At 51.4% G+C, this 27,932-nt stretch overlaps 1 protein-coding gene across 1 annotated transcript; it reads left to right on the top strand.

The window, feature by feature from the left end:
• Positions 1–94: 94 nt before the first annotated feature.
• On the top strand, positions 95–27,637 carry ZNF185 (zinc finger protein 185 (LIM domain)). Its single transcript, XM_014955960.1, has 31 exons — positions 95–173; positions 1,847–1,985; positions 2,582–2,641; positions 4,426–4,464; positions 5,095–5,169; positions 6,049–6,123; positions 6,775–6,855; positions 7,834–7,917; positions 9,012–9,050; positions 9,599–9,682; positions 10,855–10,929; positions 12,037–12,117; positions 12,521–12,589; positions 13,368–13,451; positions 14,183–14,227; positions 14,560–14,661; positions 15,547–15,630; positions 15,906–16,004; positions 16,403–16,516; positions 17,197–17,292; positions 18,846–18,926; positions 19,127–19,228; positions 19,746–19,895; positions 21,148–21,261; positions 21,503–21,598; positions 22,732–22,809; positions 24,231–24,299; positions 24,719–24,799; positions 25,610–25,712; positions 26,312–26,410; positions 27,224–27,637. The coding sequence occupies exons 1-30, from the start codon at positions 149–151 to the stop codon at positions 26,408–26,410; spliced, it is 2,523 nt and encodes an 840-aa protein (XP_014811446.1). The 5' UTR covers positions 95–148; the 3' UTR covers positions 27,224–27,637.
• The last annotated feature ends 295 nt before the right edge of the window (positions 27,638–27,932 follow it).

Below are 27,932 nucleotides of genomic sequence, written 5' to 3'. Positions count from 1 at the left end.
TCCAGGCTCCGTGGCTGCTGTGGTGCTTCCACATAACAGAGTTTTTTCTGTCTATCAGAACTGCTAATCGGCTTTTCCCCTTTTCTGTTTCTTCCAGGGCCTTGTTGTCTTCAAACGGTAACGGCAGGGGAAGGCGTTTCTGAGCACCATGATGTCCCTGGGTGTCAGTAAAGGTAATTCCTTTCCCCATCCCAAGCTCTCATGGCTCCCCTTGGCCTTCTCTGCCCAGCTGTATCTGCTGTATCATCTCTGCACGGCTCCCCCAGAGCGCTGTGCCCCAGGACAGGGGTCACCCCTTCCTTGTCTGGGACCTGCTCCACCCTCCAGTCCCCAAACTAGGTGCATTTGGCTATAATTTCAGTATCTGGGAAGGTATGGAGAGCTGGAGGGCTTGTAGCCCAGCTGAGACTTTGAGATGAGCAAAAGACTAATAAACTGCCAGATTATACTCTTTCCAAGACCCTCCTTGAAATTCTGCCTACTGAACATACAGCAGCAATTAGCAGCCCGTGCAGCAGCCAATGAGGATGATGTCCCTCAATCTCTGTCTGCCCACACCCGCTGGTCTTCTCCTCTAGAGATAAAAACCAAAGGCTGTTGGGCTGGAGACTGCCCTTGTGCAGTGTGTGCTATCCATACAGTCCTGAGAACACTGCTTTTATTATTAATAAACTCCTAACAATGTCTTATTATCAAAGGAGTGCGAAAAAATCACACTGGGGCTGGATGGGGAATTTCCCAGTTAAAATGCCTTCTTCTTCTTTTTTTTTTTATTTTTTTAAATATAATATCCAGCTGCAATCAATTTGGTCCCACAGGACTTTGGCACTCGAGGAGGATTGAAGCCCTTCACATCAGTCACCTGCTCGTTCCCTTCCCTTGTGAGAGAGGGTTCCCCTTCCCCAGCCTCCCCTCTCCTGCCCTGCCTGCTCCCAATAATTTTTATATTTTAATAAATACTCCTTATATTGAATAAATACTTTAATATTCCTCCCCATTTACCAGTGCTTTTTTCACCCAATCTTTTTCCCACCGGGAGGATTTGGCAGCTCCTAATCCATGACCTTCTGCAATTTCCTACTTTTTAATTTTACCTTTTTAATTGCCATTGCTGGCTTTCTCAGGCAGGGAATGTCCTTGTGGTTGGTTGCCTGAAGAGGGACAAGGGGCAGGAAGAGGAGGGTGGCAGAGCTGCTGTTGGGCAGCCAAAGAGGGACCGTACAGGATGGGACATTTCCACGTTTGGGCCAGAACCACCCTGTTTGGGAGACGTGTTTTTAGAAGATGTTTTTGAGACTGAACTTTGTAAACAAGAATGTGGAAATGAGGACCCAAAGGACGTGACAGGCCACCAGAGAAAGCTGGCAGCTGGGTGTTTGCATTTCATGGCTTACCTCTAACCCCCAGCTCTTGGCTCAGCTTCACACTCCAGATGCATCATCCCCTCCCACAAACCCAAAAAGCCTTCTGCTGGAGCTGATGGGATGGGAAATGCCAGAGGAAACTCTTTGCAAATATGTGATCAGACCACCCACTGAATGTCTTTGGTCTTCTTGAGGGAAAATGACTCATTAACGTTAAACAACCCTCTGAAAGGAGAGTAAAAGCCGTATGGATCTCTGCAGAGGAGGTGGTGCATCAGGGTACATTGATCCTGAAGTCTGGGTGACAGCAGCTGGTTTCCATCCTCCACCTGAAGTGGCAAAAGACTCATTCACTGTGTGAATCTCTGGTGGGAAGGAGACCTGTCCTCCCTGCTCTGAGATTCACCCCTGCTCCCCTGCTGACACTCCCAATTCTTGCCCTTTCTCAGCAACTTCTCTCTCCTTCCCTCTGCCCCTCCCAGGAGGTTACATCCCACCCACAGATGAGGACCGCAGGAGAATCATTAAGCAGATGAAGGTTCGTACCACCCTGAAAGGAGATAAGAGCTGGATCCACCACCATAACTCAGACTCTGAGGATGAGAAGAAGAGCAGCCCGACGTAAGTGTGGCCACCGAGGAGCACTCCTCTTCTCCCTCCCCTTTCCCTCATCATCCCCCCAGGAGTTCTCTGTTCTCCAGCCTGCAGAAGCAGCACACGTGGCACATGTTTTGGGGTCCCCACGATGGCAGGAAACAACACCACCAAAGGGGAGCAAGGCTCCTGCTTAATTGTAATAAATGTGGGGTGGAGAGAAGCTCTGGGAAATGGCCCTTCCTGGGAGCTGAGAACCCAGCAGCTCGGGAAGATCTGAAGTCTCAGGAGAAGTCCAGAGCGTTTTTGAAGGCAGATTAGGTTTCACCCCCTCCTGAGCAACTAATGAAGGGGCAGACCTTGCTGGGAGGGAGTTTAGTGATGGAACAGCCAGGTCTGCATCTCCCCCTGCAGACACAGGGCTGTCACACTCCGGGGATCCCCACCGGCTTCTCTTCAACCGGAAACAAACCCAACCCCAAATCGGGTTTCTCTTCTTAAAGAAGCCCTTCTTAGAGTTCTTCTTAGAGAATTGCTTCTCTCTCAGCTCTCTCTGAGAACATCACTGCTGCGTTCAGCAAGATCAGAAGTTAATTGCATCGTTGTGTTTTCTCTTTACTCAGGTCTGGACGGGCCGGTGGAGGTTCCCCAGCCTCAAAACCTACTGCTCCCCAGAACGACAGGTAATTTTGGGGGACCCATCCCGTTGCTTCCCGTCTGTTATCTCATGGGGTCAGTGTATTCCCTGGTTCTTCCCAAACGTCTCCTCCTTCCTCACCTCCTCACACCCACTCACTGCTGTGGTCGTGTTGAAAAACATGGTCCTTGAGGAGACCCTGGGTTGTTCAGTGTAATGTCACCTCACAAACTGTCACCTCGTGGCTTATCTCCAGATGGATGAATGGATGGATTGATGTCTGCAGTGCAGATGAATGGGTGCCTTCAAGCCCATGATCCCACAAGATTTTACTGCTGCCCATCAGCTCCTGTGGGCTCTAAGCCTCGGGCTCCTCAGAACAAGCAAAGTCCTGTGTGGGAGCTGAATTTGCTTCAAGGCCAGAGCACGAGGGCTCTTCGGGAACCCTGGAGCTTGTAGCACTTGTGTCCTAAAACATAAAACTGTTGGAAAGGGCTTAGTCATATGAGAGAGCTCTTTGGTAGCCGCAGTGCTGTTCCTGGGAGGGCACTGCCCTCTCCCTTCTTCTGTGCCAGCTCTTGTCACTTCTTGTTGCAATTAGATGGGATCTGGTTTCCCTGCCATGCCCTCCCTCCTCCTGCCTGATGATGCTTTATCAGGCACAGGATGAATAAAACCAGGGCCATTTGTGGCACTGGAAATGTGGCATCTGAAGGGGCATCTTTGCACGAATGTGTGAGGGCCTGAAGTTGACAGAAGGTGAGTGATGGGGAGTCCAGGACACCCAGGATCTGTTCCTACCTCAGAGTGAGGACAGGCTGAGCTGGACGATGGCTCAGGTCCCTTGAAGCTCACGTTCAGAGCTGAGTGCTGGAGGAACAGCTCGGCGATGGGGCTGGGATGAGCTGCACCCTGCTGGTGTCAGCTCTGAGGACACTGCAGGAGCAGGAGCTTGGGGCTGTGCTCAGCACTCACCATCCTCCAGCTCCAGAGCTGGGCTAAGCCTGCGGTGATTTTGCATTTCTCTGCCTGTGAAGGCAACAGGATAAACGTGACCTTGGCAGCCCCCTCAAGCACATAGTGATAAACCTGCCTTCCCGTGAAGCTCTGACCCTGGTTGGGGCAGGAGCTTAGAGCCGAGACCTGCTGAGCTTTCTTACTGAATCATCTTGTGGTCCTAGGGGCACTTGGCCGGGCAGGAAAGGAGGGGGTGGTGTCTGGGCAGGAGTGAAGGGACCCTCTCTGAGCTCAGCTGACGGGAACCAGGTCCTTGAGGCCCATCCTGGTGCCCACCTTGCTCTCAGGAAGATGTCTCCAAGACAGCTTGGAGCAGGTTCCAGGGATATTTTCTCCTGCCCTGGTGCCAGGGCCCAGATCCCCCCTGATGGTCCCCTTTCCTTTCCCTCCAGGGGAGCTTTGCCACCCTCCCTTCCTCAGCAGGGGCCCTCAGAGAAGTGAGTGTGAAGATGGTGTTTGCCTGCGATAAAACAACCAGGATCTCTGCCACGTCTGCCTCCCCCCTCTGTGCCACCAATCTGTGGACTTATTTTGAGCCAGCAATCCCTGTCAGCGTGGCTGATTTTAATTGGCTATTTTTAAAATTCGCTTTTCTTCTAAAAATACCTTTTCTAGAGCTTGCTCTGAGGATTATTCATTTTTAAAATAATCCTTCCAGGGTTAATTTTGGTGCAGCAGCTGAGGTATGACTCCCGGCCCATTTAGCTAGATTTTTGGCTTGACAGCCAGGTGGACGTTTCCCTTTAATGCTGGTGCTGCTGCTGGTGTTTTCCCCCATGTTTCTTAATTCTCTAATGTCTGTTCTTTTCCCAGGTCTCCTGTCTCCAAGCCTCAGCCCGGTTACCTCATCAGGTTGGTACGGAGTGGCGTGGATTTGGGCTGTAAGGGAAGGAGAACTCGATCAAGTTCTCCTTGAACTTCTATGAAACTTGTTCACACTCAAACAAGTGTGAAAAATATGACTATCTCTTGGGTTCTCCTACGAGTTGGGAACATGACAACGCTCAGGGAGTACCTTGGTGAAGAGAGTCTTGAATATTTTGTTTAACAAGTAGTTTGATGGTGATGATAACAAAATCAGATCCCTCTGTGTGACACAGTGGAGGGGTTACCGTGCTGTGAAAATGCTCTACCATCCCTGTGATGATCACAGCACCAGTGGTGGGACTCGTGTCCTTCAGCTCCCTCTGACACCTGGGCTGTTGCCCACGGAGACTCCGATGCCACCATAACCCACCAGTGATTCCCTACCCACGCCCCTGGGTTTTACTGGGGTGTCCAAGACCAGGGAGGAGGAAGTTGAGACTTTTCTCAGGATGACTCCCCCGAGGAAGCATCTTCTAATTCTCTGTGTCCTGAGCCAGCAGCCTCCTCCTGCCAGGACACACAGACACCGTGTGGCCAAAGAGGGGCTGCAGGTCTCATCATTCCAGTTCCAAAATCTGTCCTGCAAAAACCTTACCATGTCTCTTTTTTCCCCAGAGGGGTGTTCACAAAAACCATCGATAAGACCCCTTCCACGCCAGACTCTTCCTCTTCTAAAGAAGCACAAAAAAGGTAGGTGTGTGGCTTCCTCTTCTTCATGAAAATGAGCTTTTAAATATTGTCTATATTTCTAGTTTTGCTTTTACTTTGGCCAGTGCTTGTGGGCTTCCACCGAGCTCTGCTAAATCCCTCCCAAATGCTGGGAGAAGTGGCTGTTTGTGTGAGGGCTCCGCTCGGCAGACACGGGGCAAGACAAGGCCTCACACTCTGCATTTTCCTCACCAGAGCACGGGAGGGCAGTTGGCTGGGAAATTTGGGATTTGGGTTTAATTTGGCAAATAGTTTTGAGGGGGGGGGGGGCACAAATCCCAAAGCTGTAACACTTCATTCTGATGTTTTTAGTGCGGGGTTTGCTGGGCTCTTTTGGAACCTGTCTTGCGAGAGGCATTTACATTTAATTCTAGTAAGATCTAAGCACGGCTCTGATCCAAGCAGGTGCTTCACTGCACCTTGATTCAAACCTTCTGAAATCCCATTTTTCCCCCTGTTTTGATTCATGTGGGGAGAAGGATGATACCACACAGTGTCTTCTTCCTTCTCCCTGCCTGGCCCCGGGAGGGAGCCGTACTGTCCCACAGAGGGGTGTCCGATACCCGCTCTGACAACTTCCTTCTCCCTGCCTGGCCCCGGGAGGGAGCCGTACTGTCCCACAGAGGGGTGTGCTGATACCTGCTCTGACAGCTCACACTGGCAGAGCTCTGGGCAAGCACAGTGGACCTCAAATCCTAGTCCAGGGCTGTGAAGAGGCACCAAATGCTGCCCTTTGATAAAAGAGCATTCCCTGAATTCAGAAAGTGGAAATTTGGGATCACTCTGTCTTCCCCCATCACCCGGGGAAGGGTGAGAGCCCAGGAGGGTTGTGTTGACGGATGTGATTTGTGCCACCCACAGCCCTGCCACCAAGGGACACGGCCAGTCCCGTTCTTCCTCTGGCTACAGGATGACCACCGAGGACTACAAGAAACTGTGAGTGTGCCAAGGGGAGCTGCACTTTCTGCCCAGGCATGGGCTTGGTGGCACCTTGAGTCATGGTGATGAAGCCACCGAGGGTGACTGGCCAGGTGATGAAGCCACCGAGCCAACACGGGTGGCTGGCCAGGCCTGGCTTCATCATCTGGGCACCACAGAACTTCCACTGGAAACCCAAACCAGTTCCCAGTGCCTGTGTGGGCCATGAGTTGTCCCTTGAACTGGTGACAGCCTTTGTACAGAGTGAATTTTATCACTTGTCAGTAATTAAGGCAGAAACTGGAGGATGCAGCCTGGGGACTTGGCTTGCAGCATCACTGGCCTTTCTGAAACCAGGAGAAAGGAGGACCCTTGGGGCAGAACGGCGCTGCTGCCATTCCCCATGGCCTTTCGTGTCACAGAGTGTGGCTTTCATCTGAAATGCAGCCGAGCATTTATCATGAACCAGCCTCTAGGCTGAAGCCCTGCACTGAGAAAAGAAAATCCTGTGGGGACATGTGTACCCCAACGGGCATGAAAAATACAAGTGTCTCCCACAGTCCAAGGGTTTGGACCCATTTCCACACCCCCTGCCCTTGGATTTGCCTTGGGTTTTGTCTGCAGAGGCCGTTCCCTCACCCTGGCTCTCCTTTTCCCTTTTGATTTCAGAGCTCCTTATAACGTCAAGCAGAAATCAGTGGACTTGGACGAGGAGGAGGTGCCTTTTACTCCAGATGAACATAAAAAGAGGTATGTCCTCCAGGTACCCACCGTGTCCTTGCAGGGGTGGTGACAAGTGGACTGACCCCCGATTAACTGCTCGTTACTGGGAGGGTCAGTTCGATGATGATTACAGCCGAGCCATTAGGGCTGACTGCAATAAAGTCATAATAAGCAGATATTTCTACCCAGAGCCCATCTCTACCCACAGGCGACTGCGCTCCCAACAAAATATAATTAAAAGCCTGACATGATTCAACCTGACAGCATCCTCCAATTAATTTGGCAGCTGGAAAGGGGCTGTGGAATCCATCAGCCGCGTAGTGTCTCTGTGAAAGGATAGAGAGGTACAAATGGCCCGGCAGCAGAGGGAGGAGCCACCTCCCACAGCCCACGTGTGTCTCTTTGGGTCTGGGCCACCTGGGGACTCGCACCAAAGTCCAGATCCAGGGGGGTCTCTCGTTCTCCTACCAGGAGCAGAATGTGGTAGATCTGCCTCTGCTGCAGCCAGCGGCCTGCTTGCTTTCAGTTGAGTTTCTGAAGATGCTTTTCCTCAGATATAAGACTTTCACAAATGAAAACTTGGTAGTTTGCCCACTGGGGATGAACCAATCACAGTCCTTTCAGAGACCTGCACTCATCCACCTCTGGGGGTACTGATGTCCAGGTAGACCCATGCAGTCCCTGTAGGATGTGTCCCATTTCTTGCTCTCGTGGTACTCAATATTGCAATAGTCCGGGTCTGGAAAAGGGAAACTCCCTCTGCCCACCTGGAAGAGGAAGGATTTTCTGTGTTGCCTGATGCTTATCATCCACGTGAAAGCACTGTGGCCCAGCATGAATGATGCTAAAGGGAAAGAGGATGTTACTCCTCGTAGCTCTGGCTGGATTTCTGCTCCCCAGAGCACAGGAGCTCTGTCAGGGTTAGCACAAGCCTCCATGGGTTGGTCACCTCTTGCCTTCTCAAGGCACGAGCAAAATGTGACCCCCTCTCTTCCTCCCTTCCAGGACAGAGGCAGCCAACAGTGTCCTGAGACGCACTGCCAGCAGAGAACGTGCCTACGTCCTCTCAGCGGCCAAGAAGAGCAACGGGTGAGTCTCAGTGCCCAAGTGTGGGGCAGGAGATGGGGAAGGGCCTGCTGAAGGTGGTCTCACGGGGATGGTGGCCTGACCCAAGGTGCTCTGGAGGTGGTGGGTTACCTTTCCAGTGAGCGGAGAAGACTTAGCTGCCATCTCTCGAGAAGTGCCAAGGATATCTGCAGGTTTCTGCAGAATTGGGGAAAAAATCCTCCAGGAGTGCTGGGAAATCTTCCCTATGCAGTGGGAGGGAATTTGAGGAAGTGAAAAACCATGATAATCCCTAATTCCCTGGGGCCTGCAATCGAGACTTCAATTTTCAGACTCAGTTTTTAATACTGCTCTCTCCAGTGGGAAAAATCAGAACAAATATGAACTGCATCCAATATGGATCAGCTTTTTCTGGCTGAGATTTACAGTGTGTTTGAACAATACCCAGATTTACAAGATCCTGATCTTAATTGTGGCTTCAAATTAGTTCTGTGGGGAAAAAGGACCGCACAGTAACATATGGATGTGTAACTGGAACGGGAAGGATGTGTGGGAGCTACTGGTGTCCAAGGCTCTGTTGTCCATCTCTGTCCTGGGAGGGGAAATAAGAGCAGATTTCCAAGGTCTCTGATCTCCCAGGAGCCACGATGGTGACTTTTTCTGCAGCTGGCTTTCACTGGGAATCCTTTTCCTCTTGACATAACTCTGGGTGACACAATGAGGCACCGGGAGGTTGCCTGTGTGGGAGGGAGCAGGGAGGGAGGCGCCGGCAGCACTCGGCGGTGCCCGGAATGGGGGAGATGCTGGGACAGGATTTGTAGGGACATTCAGGGTGGTTTTAGTGGCTGCTGGTTCCTCTGGTGCCCTGAGTGTCCTGGGGTTTGGAGGGAGGTGGGTTTGTCTGCAGGAAGACAAACCATCAGGAAGGTATAAAGGGAAGAAGGCCCTTTGGGGAAGCTTTTTTACTCTCTGTGTTATAACTCGCTGCTCTTCCTATTTCTATTTCCTCTGCTCTGTAATTTGCACGGGTTTAACCCCCCCGGTCACTGCCAGCTCTGCCCCAATGGTGTGACGTGACCTCCAGCCTTCTCACTGTTGCCTTTATGCTTCATTTGCAGCAGCCCAACACAAGAATTTCCACCCTTGTTCGCCAAGAGGTAGGTCACTGGCCCTCTGGAAGCCCCGCCGGGGCTGTGCGTCTGTGTTACTGCCAGGGCTGTGCTTAGATGGTGGGACAGGAGATCCCCAGGTGGTTTGAAGCCAAGGAGGGACATTTCTATTAAAGGGATGCTCTGGGTTGAACCCCGCTGGCTTTTGAGAGTCCACAGGGTTGTAACCACCCGGAATATTGATGATGCTTTGGGTTATGGGGAACCTGAAACATACTCTTCAGGCATTTACCTTCTAAAGCAGCCAGTGTGACGGGGAAGCCGTGCCTGGAAATGCTCTCTCCAGCATTGAAGCTTTCAGCTGATGCAGTTTGTAAAGTGACTGTGACAGCAAAACCCCTCTGATCTGGGCTGAAGATCTCAGATCCTGCAGCCGGTGGAGATCCACGGGGAGCGGGAGGAGCAGGAAAAATCTGCCTCTGGGGGAAACGGAGGGGAAACATGGCCTGAGGGAAAACAAGAATAAATGGCCTGAATTAGCTCGCAGTGGGGAGTGGGAAACAGTGATATCTGTCTCTCTTTTTGCCTTCTGAAAGAATTGAGATAGAAGAAGAGGAAGGACAGCAGAGGAGGAGTCCCACTGTGTCTGGTTCGTGCAGGATTCCACCAGGTGACAACAGGTACTTACCTCCTCCAAGGGTGGTGTTGAGTGTCTCTGATTTTGGGGCGCACTTTGGGTCATCGTGTACCCAACTGACAGCCCTGGAGGGTGACAGGGGGTGTTAAACAACAGGGTGACAGGGGATATTAAACAACAGGGTGAGAGGGGGTATTAAACAACAGGCCACCCTTCACGTGAGCTGTAGGGCGTAAAGCCCAGCCCCTCTCCCAACGACAAACAGAATCACAGAACAATATGTGGTTGGAAGGGACCTCTGGAGACCACCCAGTCCAACCTCCTGCCAGAGCAGGTCCACCCAGAGCAGGTCCCTCAGGAACGTGTCCAGGTGGGTTTGAATGTCTCCAGAGAAGGAGACTCCACCACCTCCCTGGGCAGCCTCTTCCAGGGCTCTGCCACTCTCAAAGTGAAGAAGTTCCTCCTCATGTTTAGGTGGAACTTCTTATGTTCCACTTTGTGCCCGTTCCCTCTTGTCCTGTCCCTGGGCACCATTGAAAAGAGACTGGTCCCAGTTTTGAGGCAGGGCTGGGCAGCAGTTTCCCCCCTCTCCTCACACATCACACACACACACAGAGGCTGAAATTGACCTGGGAACAGCCTGAGCTTTCATCTCTGCCTTTGGGGAAGGTGATTTTTAGTGCAAACTCAGACACTGGGGATAGAAAAGAGACTGGTCCCAGTTTTGAGGCAGGGCTGGGCAGCAGTTTCCCCCCTCTCCTCACACATCACACACACACACAGAGGCTGAAATTGACCTGGGAACAGCCTGAGCTTTCATCTCTGCCTTTGGGGAAGGTGATTTTTAGTGCAAACTCAGACACTGGGGATAGAAACGGCTCCAGCTGTGTTAAATAGGAAAAAAATAGTTTCAAAAGGCAGAGTATTTCAGCAGAAAAGCAGACAGGAGTCACATCAGTGTGACCAGTGCATGGGGACAAGTGTGAGTGTGAGTCCTTGCCTGGGAAGCAGAGCCAGGAGCTGTGGGCAGCAAGTTGGATGTGTCCCCCCAGAGGAGAAAGCACCTAAAAATCTTCTGTCTTTAATTCTTTGTTACTTGTTGTTTTTATCAGAACTAATGGGGTAAGAAAAACCTCTGCTGGGTCCTCCTGGATCCCCCCAGAGGAGAAAGCACCTAAAAATCTGTCTTTCTTTGTTACTTCTTGTTTTTATCAGTACTAATGGGCTAAGAAAAACCTCTACTGGGTCCTCCTGGGATGAGGCAAAGATGACAGGAGTGTCTCCCTCCAGGTGAGCGCTAGGGCACAGCCAGGACATCTTGGGCTTCTGTGGTGGCTCTATCAGCCCACGTGGAGCTGTCAGAGACTTCTCCATGTCAGAGACTTCTCCATGTCAGAGACTTCTGTGGACACTCTCTGGGAGGTGAAATGAAGCAAACGTCTCAGCATTGTACTCGGTCAGAGACTTCTCCATGTCAGAGACTTCTCTGTGTCAGAGACTTCTGTGGACACCCTCTGGGAGGTGAAACGAAGCAAATGTCTCAGCATTGTACTCAGGAGACATTTCTTAGATGCAGGCAGCTGTTTTAAAAGGAGGTTCTGTGGGTCTGGAAAGGTCTGAAATCCATGTCACCTCTTGCAAGGATCTGGCAACATCTGGATAGAGGTGCTCAAAACCTGAAAGAAAAAAACCCAGATGTGCTGAATTCTTTCTCGCCAAATAAGTGTAGAGGAATAATTTTCAGTTGCTTCCAACTTTGTCTGTTGGATCCAATTATAGAATCACAGACTGGTTTGGGTTGGAAGGGACCTTAAAGCCCCCCCAGTGCCACCCCCTGCCCTGGGCAGGGACACCTCCCACCAGCCCAGGTTGCTCCAAGCCCCCTCCAACCTGCCCTTGAACCCCTCCAGGGATGGGGCAGCCACAGCTTCTCTGGGCACCCTGGGCCAGGCTCTCACCACCCTCACACCAAACAAGTTCTTCCCCCCAGCTCAGCTCCATCTCCCCTCTAAAGATGTTGAAATGATTTTCCACAGCCTTTTGGTTACTGGTCTTGTGTTATTTTTATTCTTGGTGTATTGCTGGCAGAAGGTAGATATTCATGCCAATATCAACGTTTTTAATTTAAAAATTGCTTCTGATAAGACAGCTTCCTAAGTGACTGTATTGAAAACAGTGATGTTTGTTTTCCATTTTATTTATTCACGGAAAGGAAGGCTTCAATGGGGGAAAACTCTGTCCCGCTGCAGCGGGAAGGGCTGGACTGTATTGAAAACAGTGATGTTTGTTTTCCGTTTTATTTATTCATGGAAAGGAGGGCTTCAATGGGGGAAAACTCTGTGGGAAGGGCTGTTTTGTTCAGGAATCACAGCTTTTTTCCTTTGCCTTCCCTCGCAGCCCTGAAACAGGCAGTAAAAGCCAAACAACCGCATCCTTGAGTGAAACTTCAGTGGGATTCCCCTCTTCTGCTGAGAGCAGGTAGGTCTGTTGGGTCTGCATCACCCTGGAGCTCCTCTGAGGGCCTTTTCCCAGAGAGACAGGGTTGTCCTGGACGCGGTGCCATCACGGATCCATAGATGCTATAGCGCAGGGAATCTAAGAAAGCAGCACTTTGCAAAACTGTTAGTGATCTGGGAGGAAGCAGAGCCAGATGGAAGCTGTGGGCCTCCCACTGCTTGAACGTTACTCAGTTCTTTCTGATGAAAATATGAGCCCAAAAACTGCAGATTTTTCTATCCCCTCAACTGATCAGACTTTCATTTCAAACCAATCCCCCAGCGTACACAGTGCACGTCCAGCAAACACCCTGCCACATGGTTCCTGTGCCTCGTGCTGTGCCCCCTCGTCCCCCCACCTAATCCCTCCTGCTGGTTTGTTGCAGAAATGGGGAGAGCAGACCGGCCGCTGACGGGACATCCTCCTCTGAAAGCGTGTCCCGGCACGGGGACGGGTGAGAAGCTGAGAAGTGCTGATCTGTGCTGCTGAACATCAGGCCTCCTCCTGCCCACTGCTCAGAAATAACATCTACCTGCTCTGGGTCTCACACAGATGGGGACCTCCCCCATCGTGGTCCTGGGCTGCTCTCCAAGAGCACCAGCCACTGGCTTGGCTGCAACTTGTCGTTCCTCTCTGCTCTTCCTTCTCCTCCCTCAAGGATTCTCCTCTTTGGCTCAGTCCCTAGACTCTACTTCATGCATTTTTATTTCTGTTTTTCCTACTCCGCTTGCCCTCTCACGGCCATTCCCTGGGGAGCTTCTTTCATCTGGATGGGATGTGTTGAACCTCAGTTGGTGGTGGCTCCTTCTGCCGTTGGCTCTGGTCCTCTGCTCCCTGCAGGAAGTCAGAAGGGGTGGCTGAACAACGGGAAGGTGTAAAAAGCTCTCTTGTATGGAGGAAAACCTAAGAAAAAAGGAAGTGATTTGGAACCTAAAGGCATGGTTCTGTTGTCCTTAAGCACCTGTAGAAGGTTTGAATTCACCAGAGGAGCTTCTGTAGCATACACAGTTAATTATAACACACTCTCCACCTCCATCAGTGAAGGTGATGTTTAAGGTCCCTTCCAACTCAAACCATTCTATGATTCTAGGAGAAGGTTGGCCCTTCCTGTCCCCAGACACTGATTTAGCCCTTTTTCCTGCTCCTCCAAACTGAATGTCAGCAGACTCTTCTGGGGTGACACGAGATAAGTGCTCTCAGGTTGTATCTCACTGGCATTTTCCTTTTTCCAGCGACAAACCTCTGAAGGAAAGGTCTGAGCCCTTCCCCTGGGAGGACCTGGCCCCCAGAGCGACCGCGGGGTCTGCGAGCGGAAGGTAGAGTCAGTCAGAAATGTATTTATCGACCGGGTGGAAAAACACAGCTCCATCTGTGCTTTGCAGAACTGTGGCCGTTTCTCTAAAATTTTATTTAAGAAGAGGGGGAAAAAGAAAGCACCACCCTCTCCAATAAAATTGTTTGATGTTTTATTCCAGGTTTTTTTTTTCTTTAGCTTATATGATAGAAAAAAAATCACTTTTGTAGATCATTTTCCAGGTTTATTCCCAACTGAAACCCAATTCTGGAATGTAATTGTATTATTTTTTTTACAGTATAGAGAGGTTCACACTCAATGTATCTCTAGGCCTCCACCTACCTACTTACTTTTGTAACAACTGACCCCCTAAAAAAACCCCACAAAATCCAACCCAAAACCCAAACCCAGAAGGAAACTGCACGTCCTGCAGAGTGCCTGACAGGAGGTGCCTGTGTCCCAGCTCTGTTTGGAAGAGTCCTGGCTTGAATTTCCAGATGACTCCATGCCATTGGCATCCGTCCTGTGGCCGTGAGGTTCACAGTTACTAAATGCTCTTTTCTACTTCATACCCACTGAGTTCCCCCAAAGTTTCTTGCCATTTTACCTGTAGAAATAACCTGAGGAACACCTCTGGGAAGTTTTAGGGATTTTCTCCTCCCTTTTTTATTAAATGCAGAAGAAAATAATTGTAGAATGTTACTCAAACCAAACCAAAGATGCTTCCTAAAGTTGGGTTCTCTCCTTTTCCAGTTATCCTGAATGCACAGAAACCAACAACGGTTTTTACTCACCAAAGTAAGTGTAAACCTATTAACAGTGTAAAGCTCCCTTTTTCCTCTTGATTTTAGAGCAAGAGGGGTCTTTTCCTGACTCAGGACTGCCCTAATGAATGTGTTCTTGCAAAAGGGGGTTCACTAGCTCAAGAGGTTGAGATCTTTCAGCTTCCTTCCTTGCACTGGTGTGAATTGGTTGGATTTATGTCTCTGCCCCCCAGGTCTGCTGCAGGAAAGAGGAAAAGATGTTATGTTTGAGACAGAAAATCTCATATTAGATATTTTTTCTTCTTGCTCTGTTTTTCAACCTGCCAAGCTTCCTTCTGTGACCCACGGATCTCCCTGTCTTACCAGGTCCAGCTCCAGCAGCAGGGACCGAGCTGCGGATGCTACGGACAAGCTGCACCGTCGGTACGAGACCTCCCTCCTGGATGGTGCCACGTCAGAACCCACAAGGTCAGGGCCTGGTGCTGGTCCTCGCAGCGTTGGTAGTGGAGGGCAGAGGTGGGGGGAGAAGCAGTAACTCCCCCAGAGTAAGAGCTGGAAGCACAATCCAAATTGGGTAACAAAGGGGAGCCAGAAGAACCCCAGCAGCTGAACAGGAACAGCATCTTTCTGTTCGCCGTTAACAGATCGACTTCTTTCTGTGGAAGCCACCTGGGAGCAGATCCGGCAGCTTTATTGTTGCCTTTGGCATTGATCTCAAAAGTGTCTCCATCCCACCTGCTTTTCAGACCACGCTTCTTCCCCTGACAGTGTCAGAGGAAGGAAACCACGCTTCTTCCCCTGACAGTGTCAGAGGCGGAGGCAGGAAGGAGTTGCTGCTGTTGACAGCAAACACACTGATCTCCCTGAAGCTGCTTTTTTTCACTTACTTCAGCCCATTGTTTTGGGACTTGACTCCATTATTAGTTTAACCAAAGGGCTTGAGGTGAGCAAATGATGTCTTCAAACCTCCTGGCTGAGGTGAGGAGGTTCACAAGGCTCCCAGTAGGGTGGTGGAACTCCCAGGACCTAGAGCTGCTGCTGGTCATGTAGGAACGTCTTCCCCAAAGTTATTCCCATTGTACTTTGTCCCAGGTGTGTGACCCCGTGACAGGCCAGAAAAGGATCATACCCAGCCACGAGGCCAAGTAACTGCATTACCTCCACTACCAGCCTCTGCTCTTCTTGATTAGAGAGAGAGAAAATGTGGTTTTCTGAAGGAAAATCAGTTCTCTGAGGAAAATTGCTTTCTGTTTTATGCTCTCATATAACGTGCAGTGTTGTTTTTTCAAACTAGTCCCCCCCGAGGCCTTTGGCCAGCTACCAACCTGGAGATTCCTTCCTTTTTCTTGACAGGTCTAATGTGCAGTCTGATGTCCCTTTGCCTCCTCCCGAGAGAGCCCCCGTGCGCCTGGAGGACACAGAATATTCCTTTAAAAGGTAAGAGCAGGGCAAATTTAGTGGGTGTGTGAGTAATACTGAGACTTAAGGGAAACCTGAATGGGCAGGCACAGGAAGAGGCTGCTTCTCACAGCTCCTGTCCCAAGAGCTGATTTCAGTCAAAATGCTGCTGCTTGACCCAGTGAATGGAGCGGTGCTTTGTGCTTTGTGAAGTTTGACCCAGTGAATGGAGCGGTGCTTTGTGCTGCGCTGAAGTCGGTGCTTCCTCTTGGAGTATCCTCCACCAGAGCCTCCCCCCTCTCTTCCTTTGCCAGGTCTTCCCAAGATTTCCAAGAGGGGAACACCCCTGGAGAAAGGGGGCATGAGAGCACAAGGGCCTTGGAGGACTCTAAACCAGAGCTGGTCCAAGAGGGGTGAGTGTGACGTCCGAGAGGCAGTTTCTGCAGTGACAGGGTGTGACAGGAGTCCCTTGGCATCCGCGTGGTTCCTGTGGCACTCCAGTGCCAGGCAGTGCCTTCTGCTGCCCAGGGCTCTCAGCCAGTACCATCCAAGCATTTATGAATGCTGCAAAATCACGTGTGACCGTGTCCTGAGGTGTTAAAAGCATCTGTCAGGCCGAGGAGTTCTGACACAAGAGCTTTCTCCTGTGCCTAGAGGTTTCCTTCTGTGACAGATCTTGGGTGAGAGGCCTTTAGCTCTGCCCAAACGGTCTCTCCTGCTCCCTGCCTGATGGCTGCTCTCTAGGGAAGGGATGTCCACCCACCCCAGCGTGGTTTTTGTCCACTGCCTTCAGTACAGATCTTTATTTTAGGTTTTTGGACTCAACTGACCATACTGAGAAGGGACAAGAACCCCCAGACCACGATGTCCACCCAGAGCCCCCCAGGTCAAAGGAATATACTGAACGTGAACCCAGCATGACCAGGCAAGGATAATTCCCACACACACACCCCTTTTCTGGTTGGATGAGGGTTAATTCCTTGTGCATCTTCCCCCACATAAAGAAGATCTTCTCCCAGGTTCCCCTTTTGTGCCTGATTCTAGTGCTGCTTCTACTGAGTGAACCTTCTACCATGGTTATATATGAAAGCCTGGGAGAAAACATCCCAATGAGCTGGAGGCATCAAACCCTGTCCAGATGGACCACCTAGTTGCTGCCTGGACCTTAAATCTGGAAGCAGAGACTTACCTAGAGACAAATGCCAAATAGCAACCTAATCTGGGGTGGGGTAACACCCCCGTGGTAACACGGGGTCTCATTTCTGAGCTTACCCAGCCAGTGTCAGGTCCCAGGCTGGACTCTGGTCCCCCAGTGTCAGGTCCCAGGCTGGACTCTGGTCACCCCAGCATGGGACCATTTCCTTTCCCACTGATGTGGGTTGGTGGTGGCTGTCCTGGTGCCTTCAGCGCAGGGCCAAGGGTCCAAACGGAAGGAAGGTTGGAAATCCAAATGGATTTGCAGGCTGATTTCTTTGCTTTTGTCTGTATTTTGCCTCAAAATTTGGAGAGTTGAGGCTCTTGGCCAAATTGGGCTTCCTCATTCATGTGTTTCGGTGAGGAACCCATCTTCAAATCAACTTGTAAACCAGACTTCTTCTCCTGCAGGTCCACGCTACACTCCAAGGACAGCTCTAGTGGGAGCATGGACATGGACAAGGGGATATTGCCCTCTGTGCAAAGTGAAGATATCACCTCAGGAAGGTAAGAGAAATAACAGGTTTGCTTTTTCTGCTGAAAAAACAGGGAATTTACTGCAGGTAGTTCTGGAGAAGGGACTGGGGATGCTGTGTGTGGGGTTAGGAGTCACCACTCTGGGCTTTCTTCAGGAGATACACCACGAGTGGTGGGACAGCAGAACATGGGGTCGGTGAGGACCACGGAGGGGGGAGCTCAGGAAAGGGCACGGGAAGAGCAGCAGGGAGAGAGCAGTGGTGTCACTCTCCTGTTCTTCTGAAGAACAGAGCTACCCTGGATGTACCACAGATACTCCAAACTGTAGCTCTTCATCACGCAGGGAGGCAGAAGGAGCTGTTCCCAGTCCCCAGGGGTGCGAGTAGAAGTCAAACTGCTGAAGAAAAAAGTTACAGAGAGAAGAAAACTTCTCCTTTCTCTCCAGTACCCCCCAGCAAAGTGGCCAAGATGGACAAAACTCCATCCGTTGCACACTCCATCCCTCCCCAGGCCACAGATTCCTTTCAGATGAGCCCTCAGAAACACAGAGTCCTCATCTGAGGGTCTCTGGTGCTTCCAGGCACAGTGACTTTGGCTCAGACAAGGGAGCAGTCAGGAGTCCTCCTGCAGCATCGCTCTCCTGAAGGACCCAGGAGTTCTCTGTGATGCTTTTCAGTAAATCCATTTTGAGTCTGGGCTCCTGGACAAACACCTCGACTTCAGGCACTTAGAACATCCCAGCCTGAGGGGGAATCTGTAGCTCAGTGACCACGAGTGTTTCGCCAGAAGGAAGAATTTAAGGTGCCTGCCTTTGTGCCAAAGGAAGCAAAACAAATTGATCTTGTTCTCTCGTGGGTGACTGCACCAATCGGTGTCTGGCTCGTCCCCACAGTGAACTTGCAGGGATCGAACTGGTGCTGGCCAGGGGAAGCCCTCAACCAGCAGCAAGGGAAGTGTCAGGGCTGCCTCCTCTTCCGTCAGCCTTAATGCTTCAGGGTAGGATCTCTGAAAGCACTTTGAGAATTAATTTCTTAGGAGTCTAATTAAATGCAATTTTGATGCCGGAATCCCGGTCAGTTTCGGATCTTCTACAGGGTGCAGGTATCCCCAGAGGGGCTGGTGTGTGCAAGCACACAAAACTGAGTAGAAAAAATGAACAAACTTTTCCCTGGGTGTAAATCAAGGGGGGTCTGCAGTGGGTTTATCTGGTGCATACGCTCCTGAGATGGTCCCCAGGGGAGGGCAGCTCCTGCTCCGAGTCTGAAATGTAACGTGGAGGTACTGGATAACTCAAAATGGTCATAACTAAATGACCAGAGATACAGTGTCAAGTCTGGAAAGAGGTAAACAGGTCACCGATGCTCACCAGGAGCTTTCTTTTTCTTTGCTCTCAGTGTTATTTTTGAAGAGATTTGATATTTTCCATCTAGTATTTTTTTCCACCTCTCTTTGGATTATCTGGCACATTCCCACCCAGGGATATTGCACTTTCCTTGAGGCAGGAGTTTCACCAGGGGTTGTAACTCCATCCTACAGTCATTGTGGGCACAGCCTGTGACTGTAATGGTCTTCTGCCCTGGCAGGTCCAGCTCTCTGCCCAGAGAAAGCAGCATCCCTGCTCCAGACACCCAACGTGCACGTGAAGGTGACCTGTCCTGGGAAAGGTATGGAGCCAGGGGACTTTCTCCTGCTGTCTCACACCTCTCGTGTTCTCCCCACTCCCTGTTCAAAGGGCAATGTCCATTTCTTGGCTACGAAATTCAGAAACCAAGACAATCATGGTATTGGTGCGTTTATTCACCGCAGTGGAGGGGTTTAGGCACAAGTGCTAAAGCTGCTGACAGGCTTTTTTCTCCCTGACCAGGAGCACTCCAGCTTATGAAGGACAAACCTGCCCCACCACAGACGGTCACCATGAGAGCCCAGGAGACTGGAGACACAATGAGCCTAACCCAGTGGCAGCCAGGTATGGTGGGATGGCCCTCTGCATCCCCCACAGATGGCTCTCCAGTCCTCAGCCTTTCCCATTCCTGCTTCTTGACCCAAACGGGGCTACAGTCTGATGTAAATTTGCCCAGTGTGCTCTAACCAAACGATACTGGTAAAAGGAACAGTAGGTTTAGGATTCCACCCATAAATGCTTGTTGATGTTTCATTTCAGTTATCAAATTATGATGTAAATTTGCCCAGTGTGCTCTAATCAAACGATACCGGTAAAAGGAATAGTAGGTTTAGGATTCCACCCATAAATGGTTGATGATGTTTCATTTCAGTTCTCAAATTAACTTAGGTGACTGCTGAATCCTGCAGCATGAGGTGAGGGGAAGCAGCACAGACCTCTGCCACTCCCCCTGGCCTTAAGAACCTGTTAAGAGCATGGTGTCCCTCATTGCCAGTAGAAAGAGGCGTGATCTTGGCAAATTCGGAATACGGAATACACAGTCATTGGCTTTTTGGTCCAACTGGCTCTAATTCTCTACCAGGTCGAACTTCAGCTCAAGAGAGGGTGCTCTGGGTGCCTATGAGATGCAGCACCCCACGCCGCTGTACCCGGAGCGCCAGCCTTTGGGGCTGTCGGGGCCCAGCCACAGGATCCCCTCCTACGTGGACAGCCAGGCCTTCGGCACCCGGAGGTAAGGTTTTGGGGAGGGGACACGGAGACAGGGAGAGCTGCTGGCACTGAAACCTTTGGTAGAAACACTGGTCCGGGTTGAACAAGAAGGGAAAACAGGGTTTTGTCCCCAGAGGGAGCAGTGACATTGCCAGGTCTCACAAAGCATGGAACAGGATAATTTTTGGGACCTGAAAGGCTGGAAAAGGGATTTGGGAGATCGGAGTCCTTGGCAGGTTGTATTCAGACCACCTACACGGTGCCTGGAAACCAGACAGAGGTGCAGAGCCCACATCTGCTGCTCTGTAACTGCGGAGATGACGATTCAGGACCAGCCTGGTCCTTTCTGGTCCTTTCTTATGCCCCTCAAGGCCATAAGAGACAAGTTGTACCCTTCCAACTCCTGTGTATGTACATAGATCTACAGTCACGGGATCTGAACGTAGCCTTCACCTCTTCCAGCACTTTTCAGACAGTTGGCGTCACGAAGCTCTCGTTGGCTTCTGGAGGCATTTTCAGGCCAGGAGCAGGAAAAATGGGACAGCCCTTTATTGTACTTCCCAGCCTGTTGTCACCCCCCGACGCCGGGCGATGCTGACGTGTCTCTGCAGCACCAGAAACTCCCACTTCACTCCCACCCCGGGGTTTATATCACAGACCAGACACACGTCTCACCCGCAGCAGGGGTTTTCTCATCTTGCCACGAGCTCAGCCTGTCCCTCCTTCCCTCTTTAATGCCGTGCTGATTGGCAGTGGTTTTCAGCCTTGTTTAACATGAAGTTATCCCGTTGCCCAAAGCTTTAATCGGGATCAAAGTGCTGATATACAATATAAACATAATCTGTGCCCCGAGGCACTCGCAAGGAAAGAAGGACTGTGAGCTGTAAGCTCATTTTCTCTCTGGAAAGAGCCTGAGCTCTGCCCGCAGGTTAAAGCCATCCCCAGAACGGGTTTTGTGGTGGAAAAGGGAAAACGTGGGGGTGTGAGGCCCAGATGGGCCGGCTGGTCAGCGGCTCACACACACAGATGGTGCAGTGGTGGTTTTGGGGAGCTTTGGGAAAGGAACAAATATTGAAGATATATCCATTTGTGGAATGCTTCGGGTTCTCTCTTGAGCATTAGGTTTTGAGACTGCTTCCCTGGCCTCAGCAGAGGTGAAACGGGCAGAGCAAAGGGAGAACGCGTCACGATAGTGGCTGCTGAGACCAAATCTTAATTAGCCAATGTGGAAACTCCTGGTCCAAGGTAACCAGGGCTCTGTGCTTCCTCCCCAGACCTACCCCGGATTACGAAGGGAGGGTTTATGAGGGGAGAGGCAGCCCCAGGAGCAGCAGATACGACAGTGCCAGTGCCAGGGGACACTGTGAATTCAGCCCCGCAGCCGGACGGTAAGAAGTCAGAGGGAATCCAGCCTGGTGAACCCACAGAACACCCCACACCTGCCTTTATTCTGTATCTGGGGTGTCCTCACCCACCTCTGACTAATTCCCTGCGCAGAGAGGTGCTGTTTGCGTGGATGGCTGTGGTGCGAGGGTGACTCTGATGCTGAGCAGGGAGACATGTAGCCAAGATTCTCATCCCTCACGTGCTCAAGTTCAGTGCTTGAGATTGTATCACTTCCTTTCGTAGCCACGACTCCCTTCCCAGAGATCCCACCATGTCCATTTCCCAGAGAAGCCACAGGGTGCCATTCTACATGGACAGCTTAAACTATAGCAGCACCAGGTAAATGGGGAGTCCTGAGGGTTTTGAGGGAAACCCCCACGAAACTGCGGTGGAAGAGAAGCTGGGAAGCAAAGCCAAGAGCTGAGGGAGAGACAAATGGTTTCCAAGGCGTGGATGTGTGATCTGGAGGCACAGAATTACTTTTAAACCATTCCTAGCAGAAACTCCCCAGCACAGGATGTCATACATCTCAGAATTACTTTTAAACCATTCCTAGCAGAAGCTGCCCAGCACAGGGCCTGTCGTACATCCGTCTCTGGGGATTTCTCACCATGTGGGTGCCAGAACAGAGTGACAGGAGAACAAAGGGCTGGTTCCTGGCTACCCTCCCTTGACCAGAGATCAGCCTTTGCAGAGGCTGCAGACAAAAAGAGCTAAAAGCAAAGAGAGATGTCAAGAGAAAGGATCGCTGTCTCCAGAATGTCAATGATTAAGGGACTGACCTGGTTGCAGAACAAGGCTGGTGGAAGGGGTAGGAGGTGTCGGATCAGGGATACCATTACCCTGGGATCTCTGCAGCCCTCCATGGCAGTGTCAGCCCGTCCACTCGTGCTCTGACACTCTATGGAGACACCAGCACAGCTCTGAGTGCTGGGTCTGTAAAGGGGAGTGTGCTGGGGGTGTGAGCAGGAGGCACAAGCTCTGGGCAGGATTAGCTTCATCCCTGCCAGGCCTCCCTGCTGAAGGAAGAGCCAGAGCTGTGTTCTGAGGACATTTTAATAGCCATAGTTTTGCCTCCTTCTCCCTCCTGCAGCTTTTGAAATTGTCAAGTTGGGGACAGTTATGTTGGACTTGGTCAGTCCATCCCCCTGTCCTCCTCTCCTGCTCTCTGCTGTTTCTCTCCATTGCTGCAGGATTCACTTATCATCTGTGCTTAACTGAAGATCTTATTTGACCTTTTCTCCCATGGCCCTATAAATGAGACTTTTCCAAATCACTGTAGTGCTGTTACTTGTCAGATATAAAAAGAGAAAGGAGCCTTTTTGGCCTGTGATAAAGATTAATCTGTAAGGTTAAGGGCCTTAATATTGCACCCTCCCAACAGCAGTGGTAGGTCTTTTCTTGGCCACCAGTTTGGCTCATGGCTCGTGTTTCCAGTGACCCCAGACTTTTCTCTCTCTCTCTCTCACCAGGCTTCTCTCAAGTTCAAACGAGAGGCTCTGCAGCCCGATGGCCACCTCTGGCTACCAGCCCGACGCCAGCGCTGCCGGGTAAAGAGCAATGGGTGGTCCCGGTCCTCCCCCTGCAATCCAGGTTTTGCACCCACCCATCCTGTTTGGTGGAGACAAACCAGGCTTTGCTGCTTGGTCTCTGGGCCACCAGACACTTCTCAGCCACTTCTGGCCACCAGCACAGGGACTGTGGCCAGAGGCACCCAAAAGGGAGAGATGGGCTGGGTGCTTTTCTCCAGCAGCCCCTTTTTAGAGCCCAGGACACAGCGCAGTGTATGAGCTGGGTCTTTTCTCTTGAGCCTGGCAAACCCACAAATCCTCCCTAACACGCTGGAGCTCCTCACACCGTACACACTCATCACACGTGTGGGGCTCTTGGCAGGCTCTTTGCCTTGTCATCACTCATGAGCAAGCGAGGAGCCCACAGCAAGTCCATGGGGTGTCGGTGGGGCTGGCACAGGGCCCTGATCTCATGTCATACAGAAAATAGCGTCCCGTCACGGTGCAGCTGCCAACTCGGGGCCGTGTTCTGGGGTTTGTGGTTCCCCCAGGCTCCTCCTCCGAGGTGAAAACGGCTGCAGTTTCACACCACTTAGAGGGACAGGGGTTTCGGAGTGCTGAGAGGTTCAGTGTAGGTTTTGGTGGGTGATATCTGGGTCCTCCTGGCCTGGCTGCAGCCTGTCTGAGGAGGAGACTCTCCTCTGGAGCACCTGACATGGGCAGTGTCTATGCTAAGTTAAAAAGGAAAAAAAAAAAAGCTCTTATTTTCTTTCCTTAGCTGTGACACGGCTTATTTTGCTCATGTAAGAAGAGAGGATTAATCCTAGCTCACAGGCAGCAGCGAAAATGCACCGTGGAGAAAGAGCTGATTAGTTCATGTCATGGCTGCGGGGAGAGCCGGTGGCACAGCCTCTGCCCTCGCTCTGCCACAGCGCTGCGGAGGGATGGACAGATTTCCTGGGAAATCAGGATTTTAAAGAGGGAGGAATATGGGAGAAGGGTCAGCTCTGGAGGCAAAACCAGTAGTGATTTATAATGGAGGAGAACGCTGGAGATAGTCCAGGGAGGAAGCGGTGCCCTGTGTGGTGCGGTGCCAGCGGGGCTTTAACGGCGACGGGCGGAACCACCAGCTCTAAATGCTTATTGTGTGCCTAATCCTGACACGATTTGAGAAAAGACTTATCCTGGCAAAACAGGGGATAACTGGCTGAAAGAGTTGTATTATCCATCCCATTCTTTCTAATTAACTCGATTTGTTTCGGTGGGTTAATTAGAGGGGTATTTGGGGTGTTATTTAGCAACAATGCTTGATATTTGGTGTTTATTCAGGAACAACGGCGGCATCTCACTCCGTGCCCTTTCCCGGGCGCGTTACGGGGCCCAGCACACACATGTGGCCCCCGGCACCAGCCCCAGCCTTTGCTAATGCAAATGCTTCTCCCTCTGTTCTCCTTTCCCAGAAAAGGGGTCCTCTTTGTGAAGGAGTACCTGAACAGCAGTGAGGTGTCGGCCTCCCCACGCTATGGCAGGTATGAGGCGTGTCCAGAGACACGCTCATGTGTCTACATACGTGTGCGAAGCAGCACGCACTGAGCATGCTCCCGAGCTAGTGCTGCATCAGCCTGGCATCGTGCCTCAGCTAATTAGTCCTGGAGGGGTTATTGCATGGGCTGGGCACAGAGTTTTGCTTAGACCCCTGTGCTGCTCTGGGGATGCAGAGGGATCTCTCTGCTGTCCACTGGGCCGTCTGGTCCCCTCGTGGTGACAGGAGGACTTCTGTCCCACAGCCAGGAAGGGGAAAGCTTCCCCTCCAAGCGAGTTGGCCTCTAAAATAAGTGACGGGATGAAACCACTGCCCTGCAGTTCTCAGGCTGCATATTTGGCCCTGTCAGGCTCCGCTGGGCATTGGCAACGCTGCCAAGTGCTGAGATTTCCCTTCTGTCTCCAGTGGCAGCCTTGTGGATTTGACTGATTTGGAGAGAGCGACCTACGGCCACCACAGCTACCTGTCCAGCGCTCCCCTGCAGAGGTAGGAGAGCATCAGGGGGTTGCCCCAGGGGGGTTCAGCAAACTCTTACACAGAAATGACTTTTAAGGTTTTGCTTTTCTGGAATATTGGTGTGTGTTTGGTGAAATAACGGCACAAAGTGTAAATGGTCTTTGAAAAATACAGTGACGGTCACTTAAAGGTCTGCACTGCCCCGCTGCTGTGGTCTCTGCACCCCTGGGGGTACACGTGTCCCTCTGTGCTGTCACCAGACACAGTCACATGCAGAATCACAGAATGCTGTGGGGTTGGAAGGGACCTCTGGAGATCATCCAGTCCAACCCCCTGCCAGAGCAGGTCCACCCAGAGCAGGTCCCACAGGAACGTGTCCAGGTGGGTTTGAATGTCTCCAGAGAAGGAGACTCCACCACCTCCCTGGGCAGCCTCTGCCAGGGCTCTGCCACTCTCAAAATGAAGAAGTTCCTCCTCATGTTTAGGTGGAACTTCTTACATTCAAGTTTGTGCCCATTCCCTCTTGTCCTGTCCCTGGGCACCACTGAAAAAAGACTGGCCCCATCCTCCTGACACCCACCCTTTCAGTATTTATAGGTGTTGATCAGATCCCCCCTCAGCCTTCTCTTCTCCAGACTAAACAGACCCAAGTCCCTCAGCCTCTCCTCGTAAGGGAGATGCTCCAGGCCCCTCACCATCTTTGTAGCCCTTCGTAGCCCATGTAGAAGCAGGTGCCTGGTACAGAGCAGTGCTGGTGTGAGGTAAGAGACCTCCGGAGCCAGCGCTGGGACTGGAACCAGCTTGTGTGACAGATGAATTCACTCTCCTCTTCCCTCTCAGGCCCAGCGAACCTGTTTGCACTTACTGCAGCCGCGAGATCCGAGACTGCCCCAAGATCATAATAGAGCATCTTAACATCTGCTGCCACGAATACTGCTTCAGGGTAAAAAAATCCTTAACTGCCGCCTGCCTTCTGTGTGCTGCTGGGAAATGGAGTGGTGGGAGGAGGAATCTCGGTGCAAATTCTGTCCTCAGACATTCAGAGTGATGTACACAGTGTCTGCCAAATGCTTGCATCCACCTTGGGACCAACACCAAAAACTCACGCAGTCAGCAGGTGTTGGCTTCATCCCCAAAAGTTTTTCAGCTCCTCAAATGTACATAACAAGAAGGAGAATTCTTTTCTGTCACCTGAGAGAATTGCAGTGTCACTGTCCTTGTGTCCCTGTCCTTGTGGTAGACGGGCTGCTCTGTGGCCTTTGTGCCCAGCACAGGTCTTGCTGAATCTCTCAAACTTTGCAAAGTTTCCAACTCTGTGGAAATGGAGAGTGCGGGTGGAGGAAGCCGGGGGTGGTGTCGGTCTGTTGGAGGAACGTTTGGCCTCAAAGGTCACTGCTTTGGCACCCTCCCACCTGTATGAAATGACACTGGGACTGTTGCTTTCCCGGCCCCCTCCTGCCCGCTGCTTTGGTTACTGTCCAACAATGGTTACAGTCCAACAATGGTTACTGTCCAACAACCACCTTCTTTTCCCTTGGGCAGTGTGGAATTTGCCACAAAGCGATGGGAGATCTTCTGGATAAAATATTCATCCACCGGGACATTGTCCACTGCGACAAGTGCTACGAGAAACTCTTCTAGGTGAGTGTCCCTCTGCGGTGCCGGCGTAAAGGGCTGGATGAGAGCGCTCATGGAATTTACTGAATGGAGAGCATTTAACCCTCACATTTACCGAGTGACCCATCCATGGACTTTCCTGTGGCTTTTCAGTGGGAAGCGGTGACCCTTGGTGCAGAATTAGCTGCAAACGCGCTGGAGCTGGTCCCGGGGGCCTTGGTTAGAGCCAGAATTGCTGGCCATAATGTGATAAACAGGCTGTGCTGGCTGCAGGTGGGGGAGGCGAGCAGAGGGCTGGCTGGAGCCATGAGAGAAATGTCCCTCAGAGGCTGACGGTCCGCTCTGGCAGTAATTAAAGGGTTCCTCCTCGTGTCCTGGGCTGACCTGCTGCTGGGGGAGCTTTGCAGCCGGAAGGTTCCTTCCAGCAAGGAGGCAGCACGTCAGGGGCAGGTGCTGTCACTGCTTTACGTGAAGATCCTTTGAGGTGAAAACCACTGGGAAAAATAAAGTTGTAGGCTCTGTCAACAGATCGACCAGGAGGAAGGCTGGACGTGGTTTTGTTTTGCCAGATGATCTGGATGGGGCAGGAGTAGCCTCGGTGGCAACCAGAAACCCTGCCCCTGCACTGAGATTATAAAAAGGGACCTCTTCCTGCCTCCTGATAGAGAGGAGGGAAGGGGGGACCTGCCTCGCTGCGTACGTGGCTGCTTTGTTTGCCTCTGAACGCAGTGGGACCGGTTGGTCTGTTCCATCCCCTCCCTGCACCTTCTGCTCTGTCAACCTCTGTGATGCAGCAGTTTGTGCCCCTGTGTTCACCTTCCCTTTATTCCCTGGCAGGGTTTCTCCACGCTGGAGGAGGCAGCCAGCGGAGCATCCCCCGCAGCAGGGATGGGAATACACCCAGCGGCTCCCAACGGGCTGAGATCCCGGAATCCCTGCTCCCTCCTCTCCTCCACTTATTTTTCCCTCTCGCTGCCTCATCACCATGAAGGAGTGTAACATCCGCTGGTTTCCGCTGTCGGCTGCACGCAAGACAAGTGCCAACCTTAACGAGATGAGGCAGCGTCATCCACAAAAGAGAAGGGGGCTGATTTCTCCCAAGGTGCTGAGCCCCCTCTGCCTGTCTGTAACTCCATTAAGATTCCAGAGTGCTCCCCGTGCTGGAAATCAGGCAAAGCTCCTTAGGTTTAAGCTAATTGCAAGAAACCTTTTCTGACTATTTTTTTTTTTTTCCCCCCCTTTCATTCCTGCAATCAGAAGCTAATTGCAAGAAACCTTTTCTGACTATTATTTTTTTTTCCCCCCTTTCATTCCTGCAATCAGGCTGCGGCTTCGTGCGTCTGAGCACAAGTGTTAAACACTAAATTTGGATTCTTGGGAGGGTTTGGATGTAGTTCCTAGCAAAAGCTTATTTCTGCTTCTGTCACCTTCCCCCCCCCACTCCCTGCCCCAAATTCTGCCTGGAAATAGCTTCTGCCTGATTTCCATTTGCTTTCCACGGGCTTTCAGGAGCACTTGCGGCCTCACTTTACTCTAATTGTGTGTC

The sequence above is a fragment of the Calidris pugnax genome, unplaced genomic scaffold (assembly GCF_001431845.1).
Source record: "Calidris pugnax isolate Ruff unplaced genomic scaffold, ASM143184v1 scaffold281, whole genome shotgun sequence".
Lineage (NCBI taxonomy): Eukaryota > Metazoa > Chordata > Aves > Charadriiformes > Scolopacidae > Calidris > Calidris pugnax.
The sequence above is the reverse complement of the archived record's forward strand: the minus strand, read 5'-3'. Positions and strand labels throughout refer to the sequence as shown.

What these genes read in the sequence shown, in the direction of transcription:
- ZNF185 (XM_014955960.1), top strand. Translation starts at nt 149, where the DNA reads ATGATGTCCCTGGGTGTCAGTAAAG. An exon ending in GCCACGTCAGAACCCACAAG is followed by an intron (nt 14,662 to 15,546) that starts GTCAGGGCCTGG and finishes TTTTCTTGACAG; the next exon opens with GTCTAATGTGCAGTCTGATG. An exon ending in TTAAACTATAGCAGCACCAG is followed by an intron (nt 21,599 to 22,731) that starts GTAAATGGGGAG and finishes CTCTCTCACCAG; the next exon opens with GCTTCTCTCAAGTTCAAACG.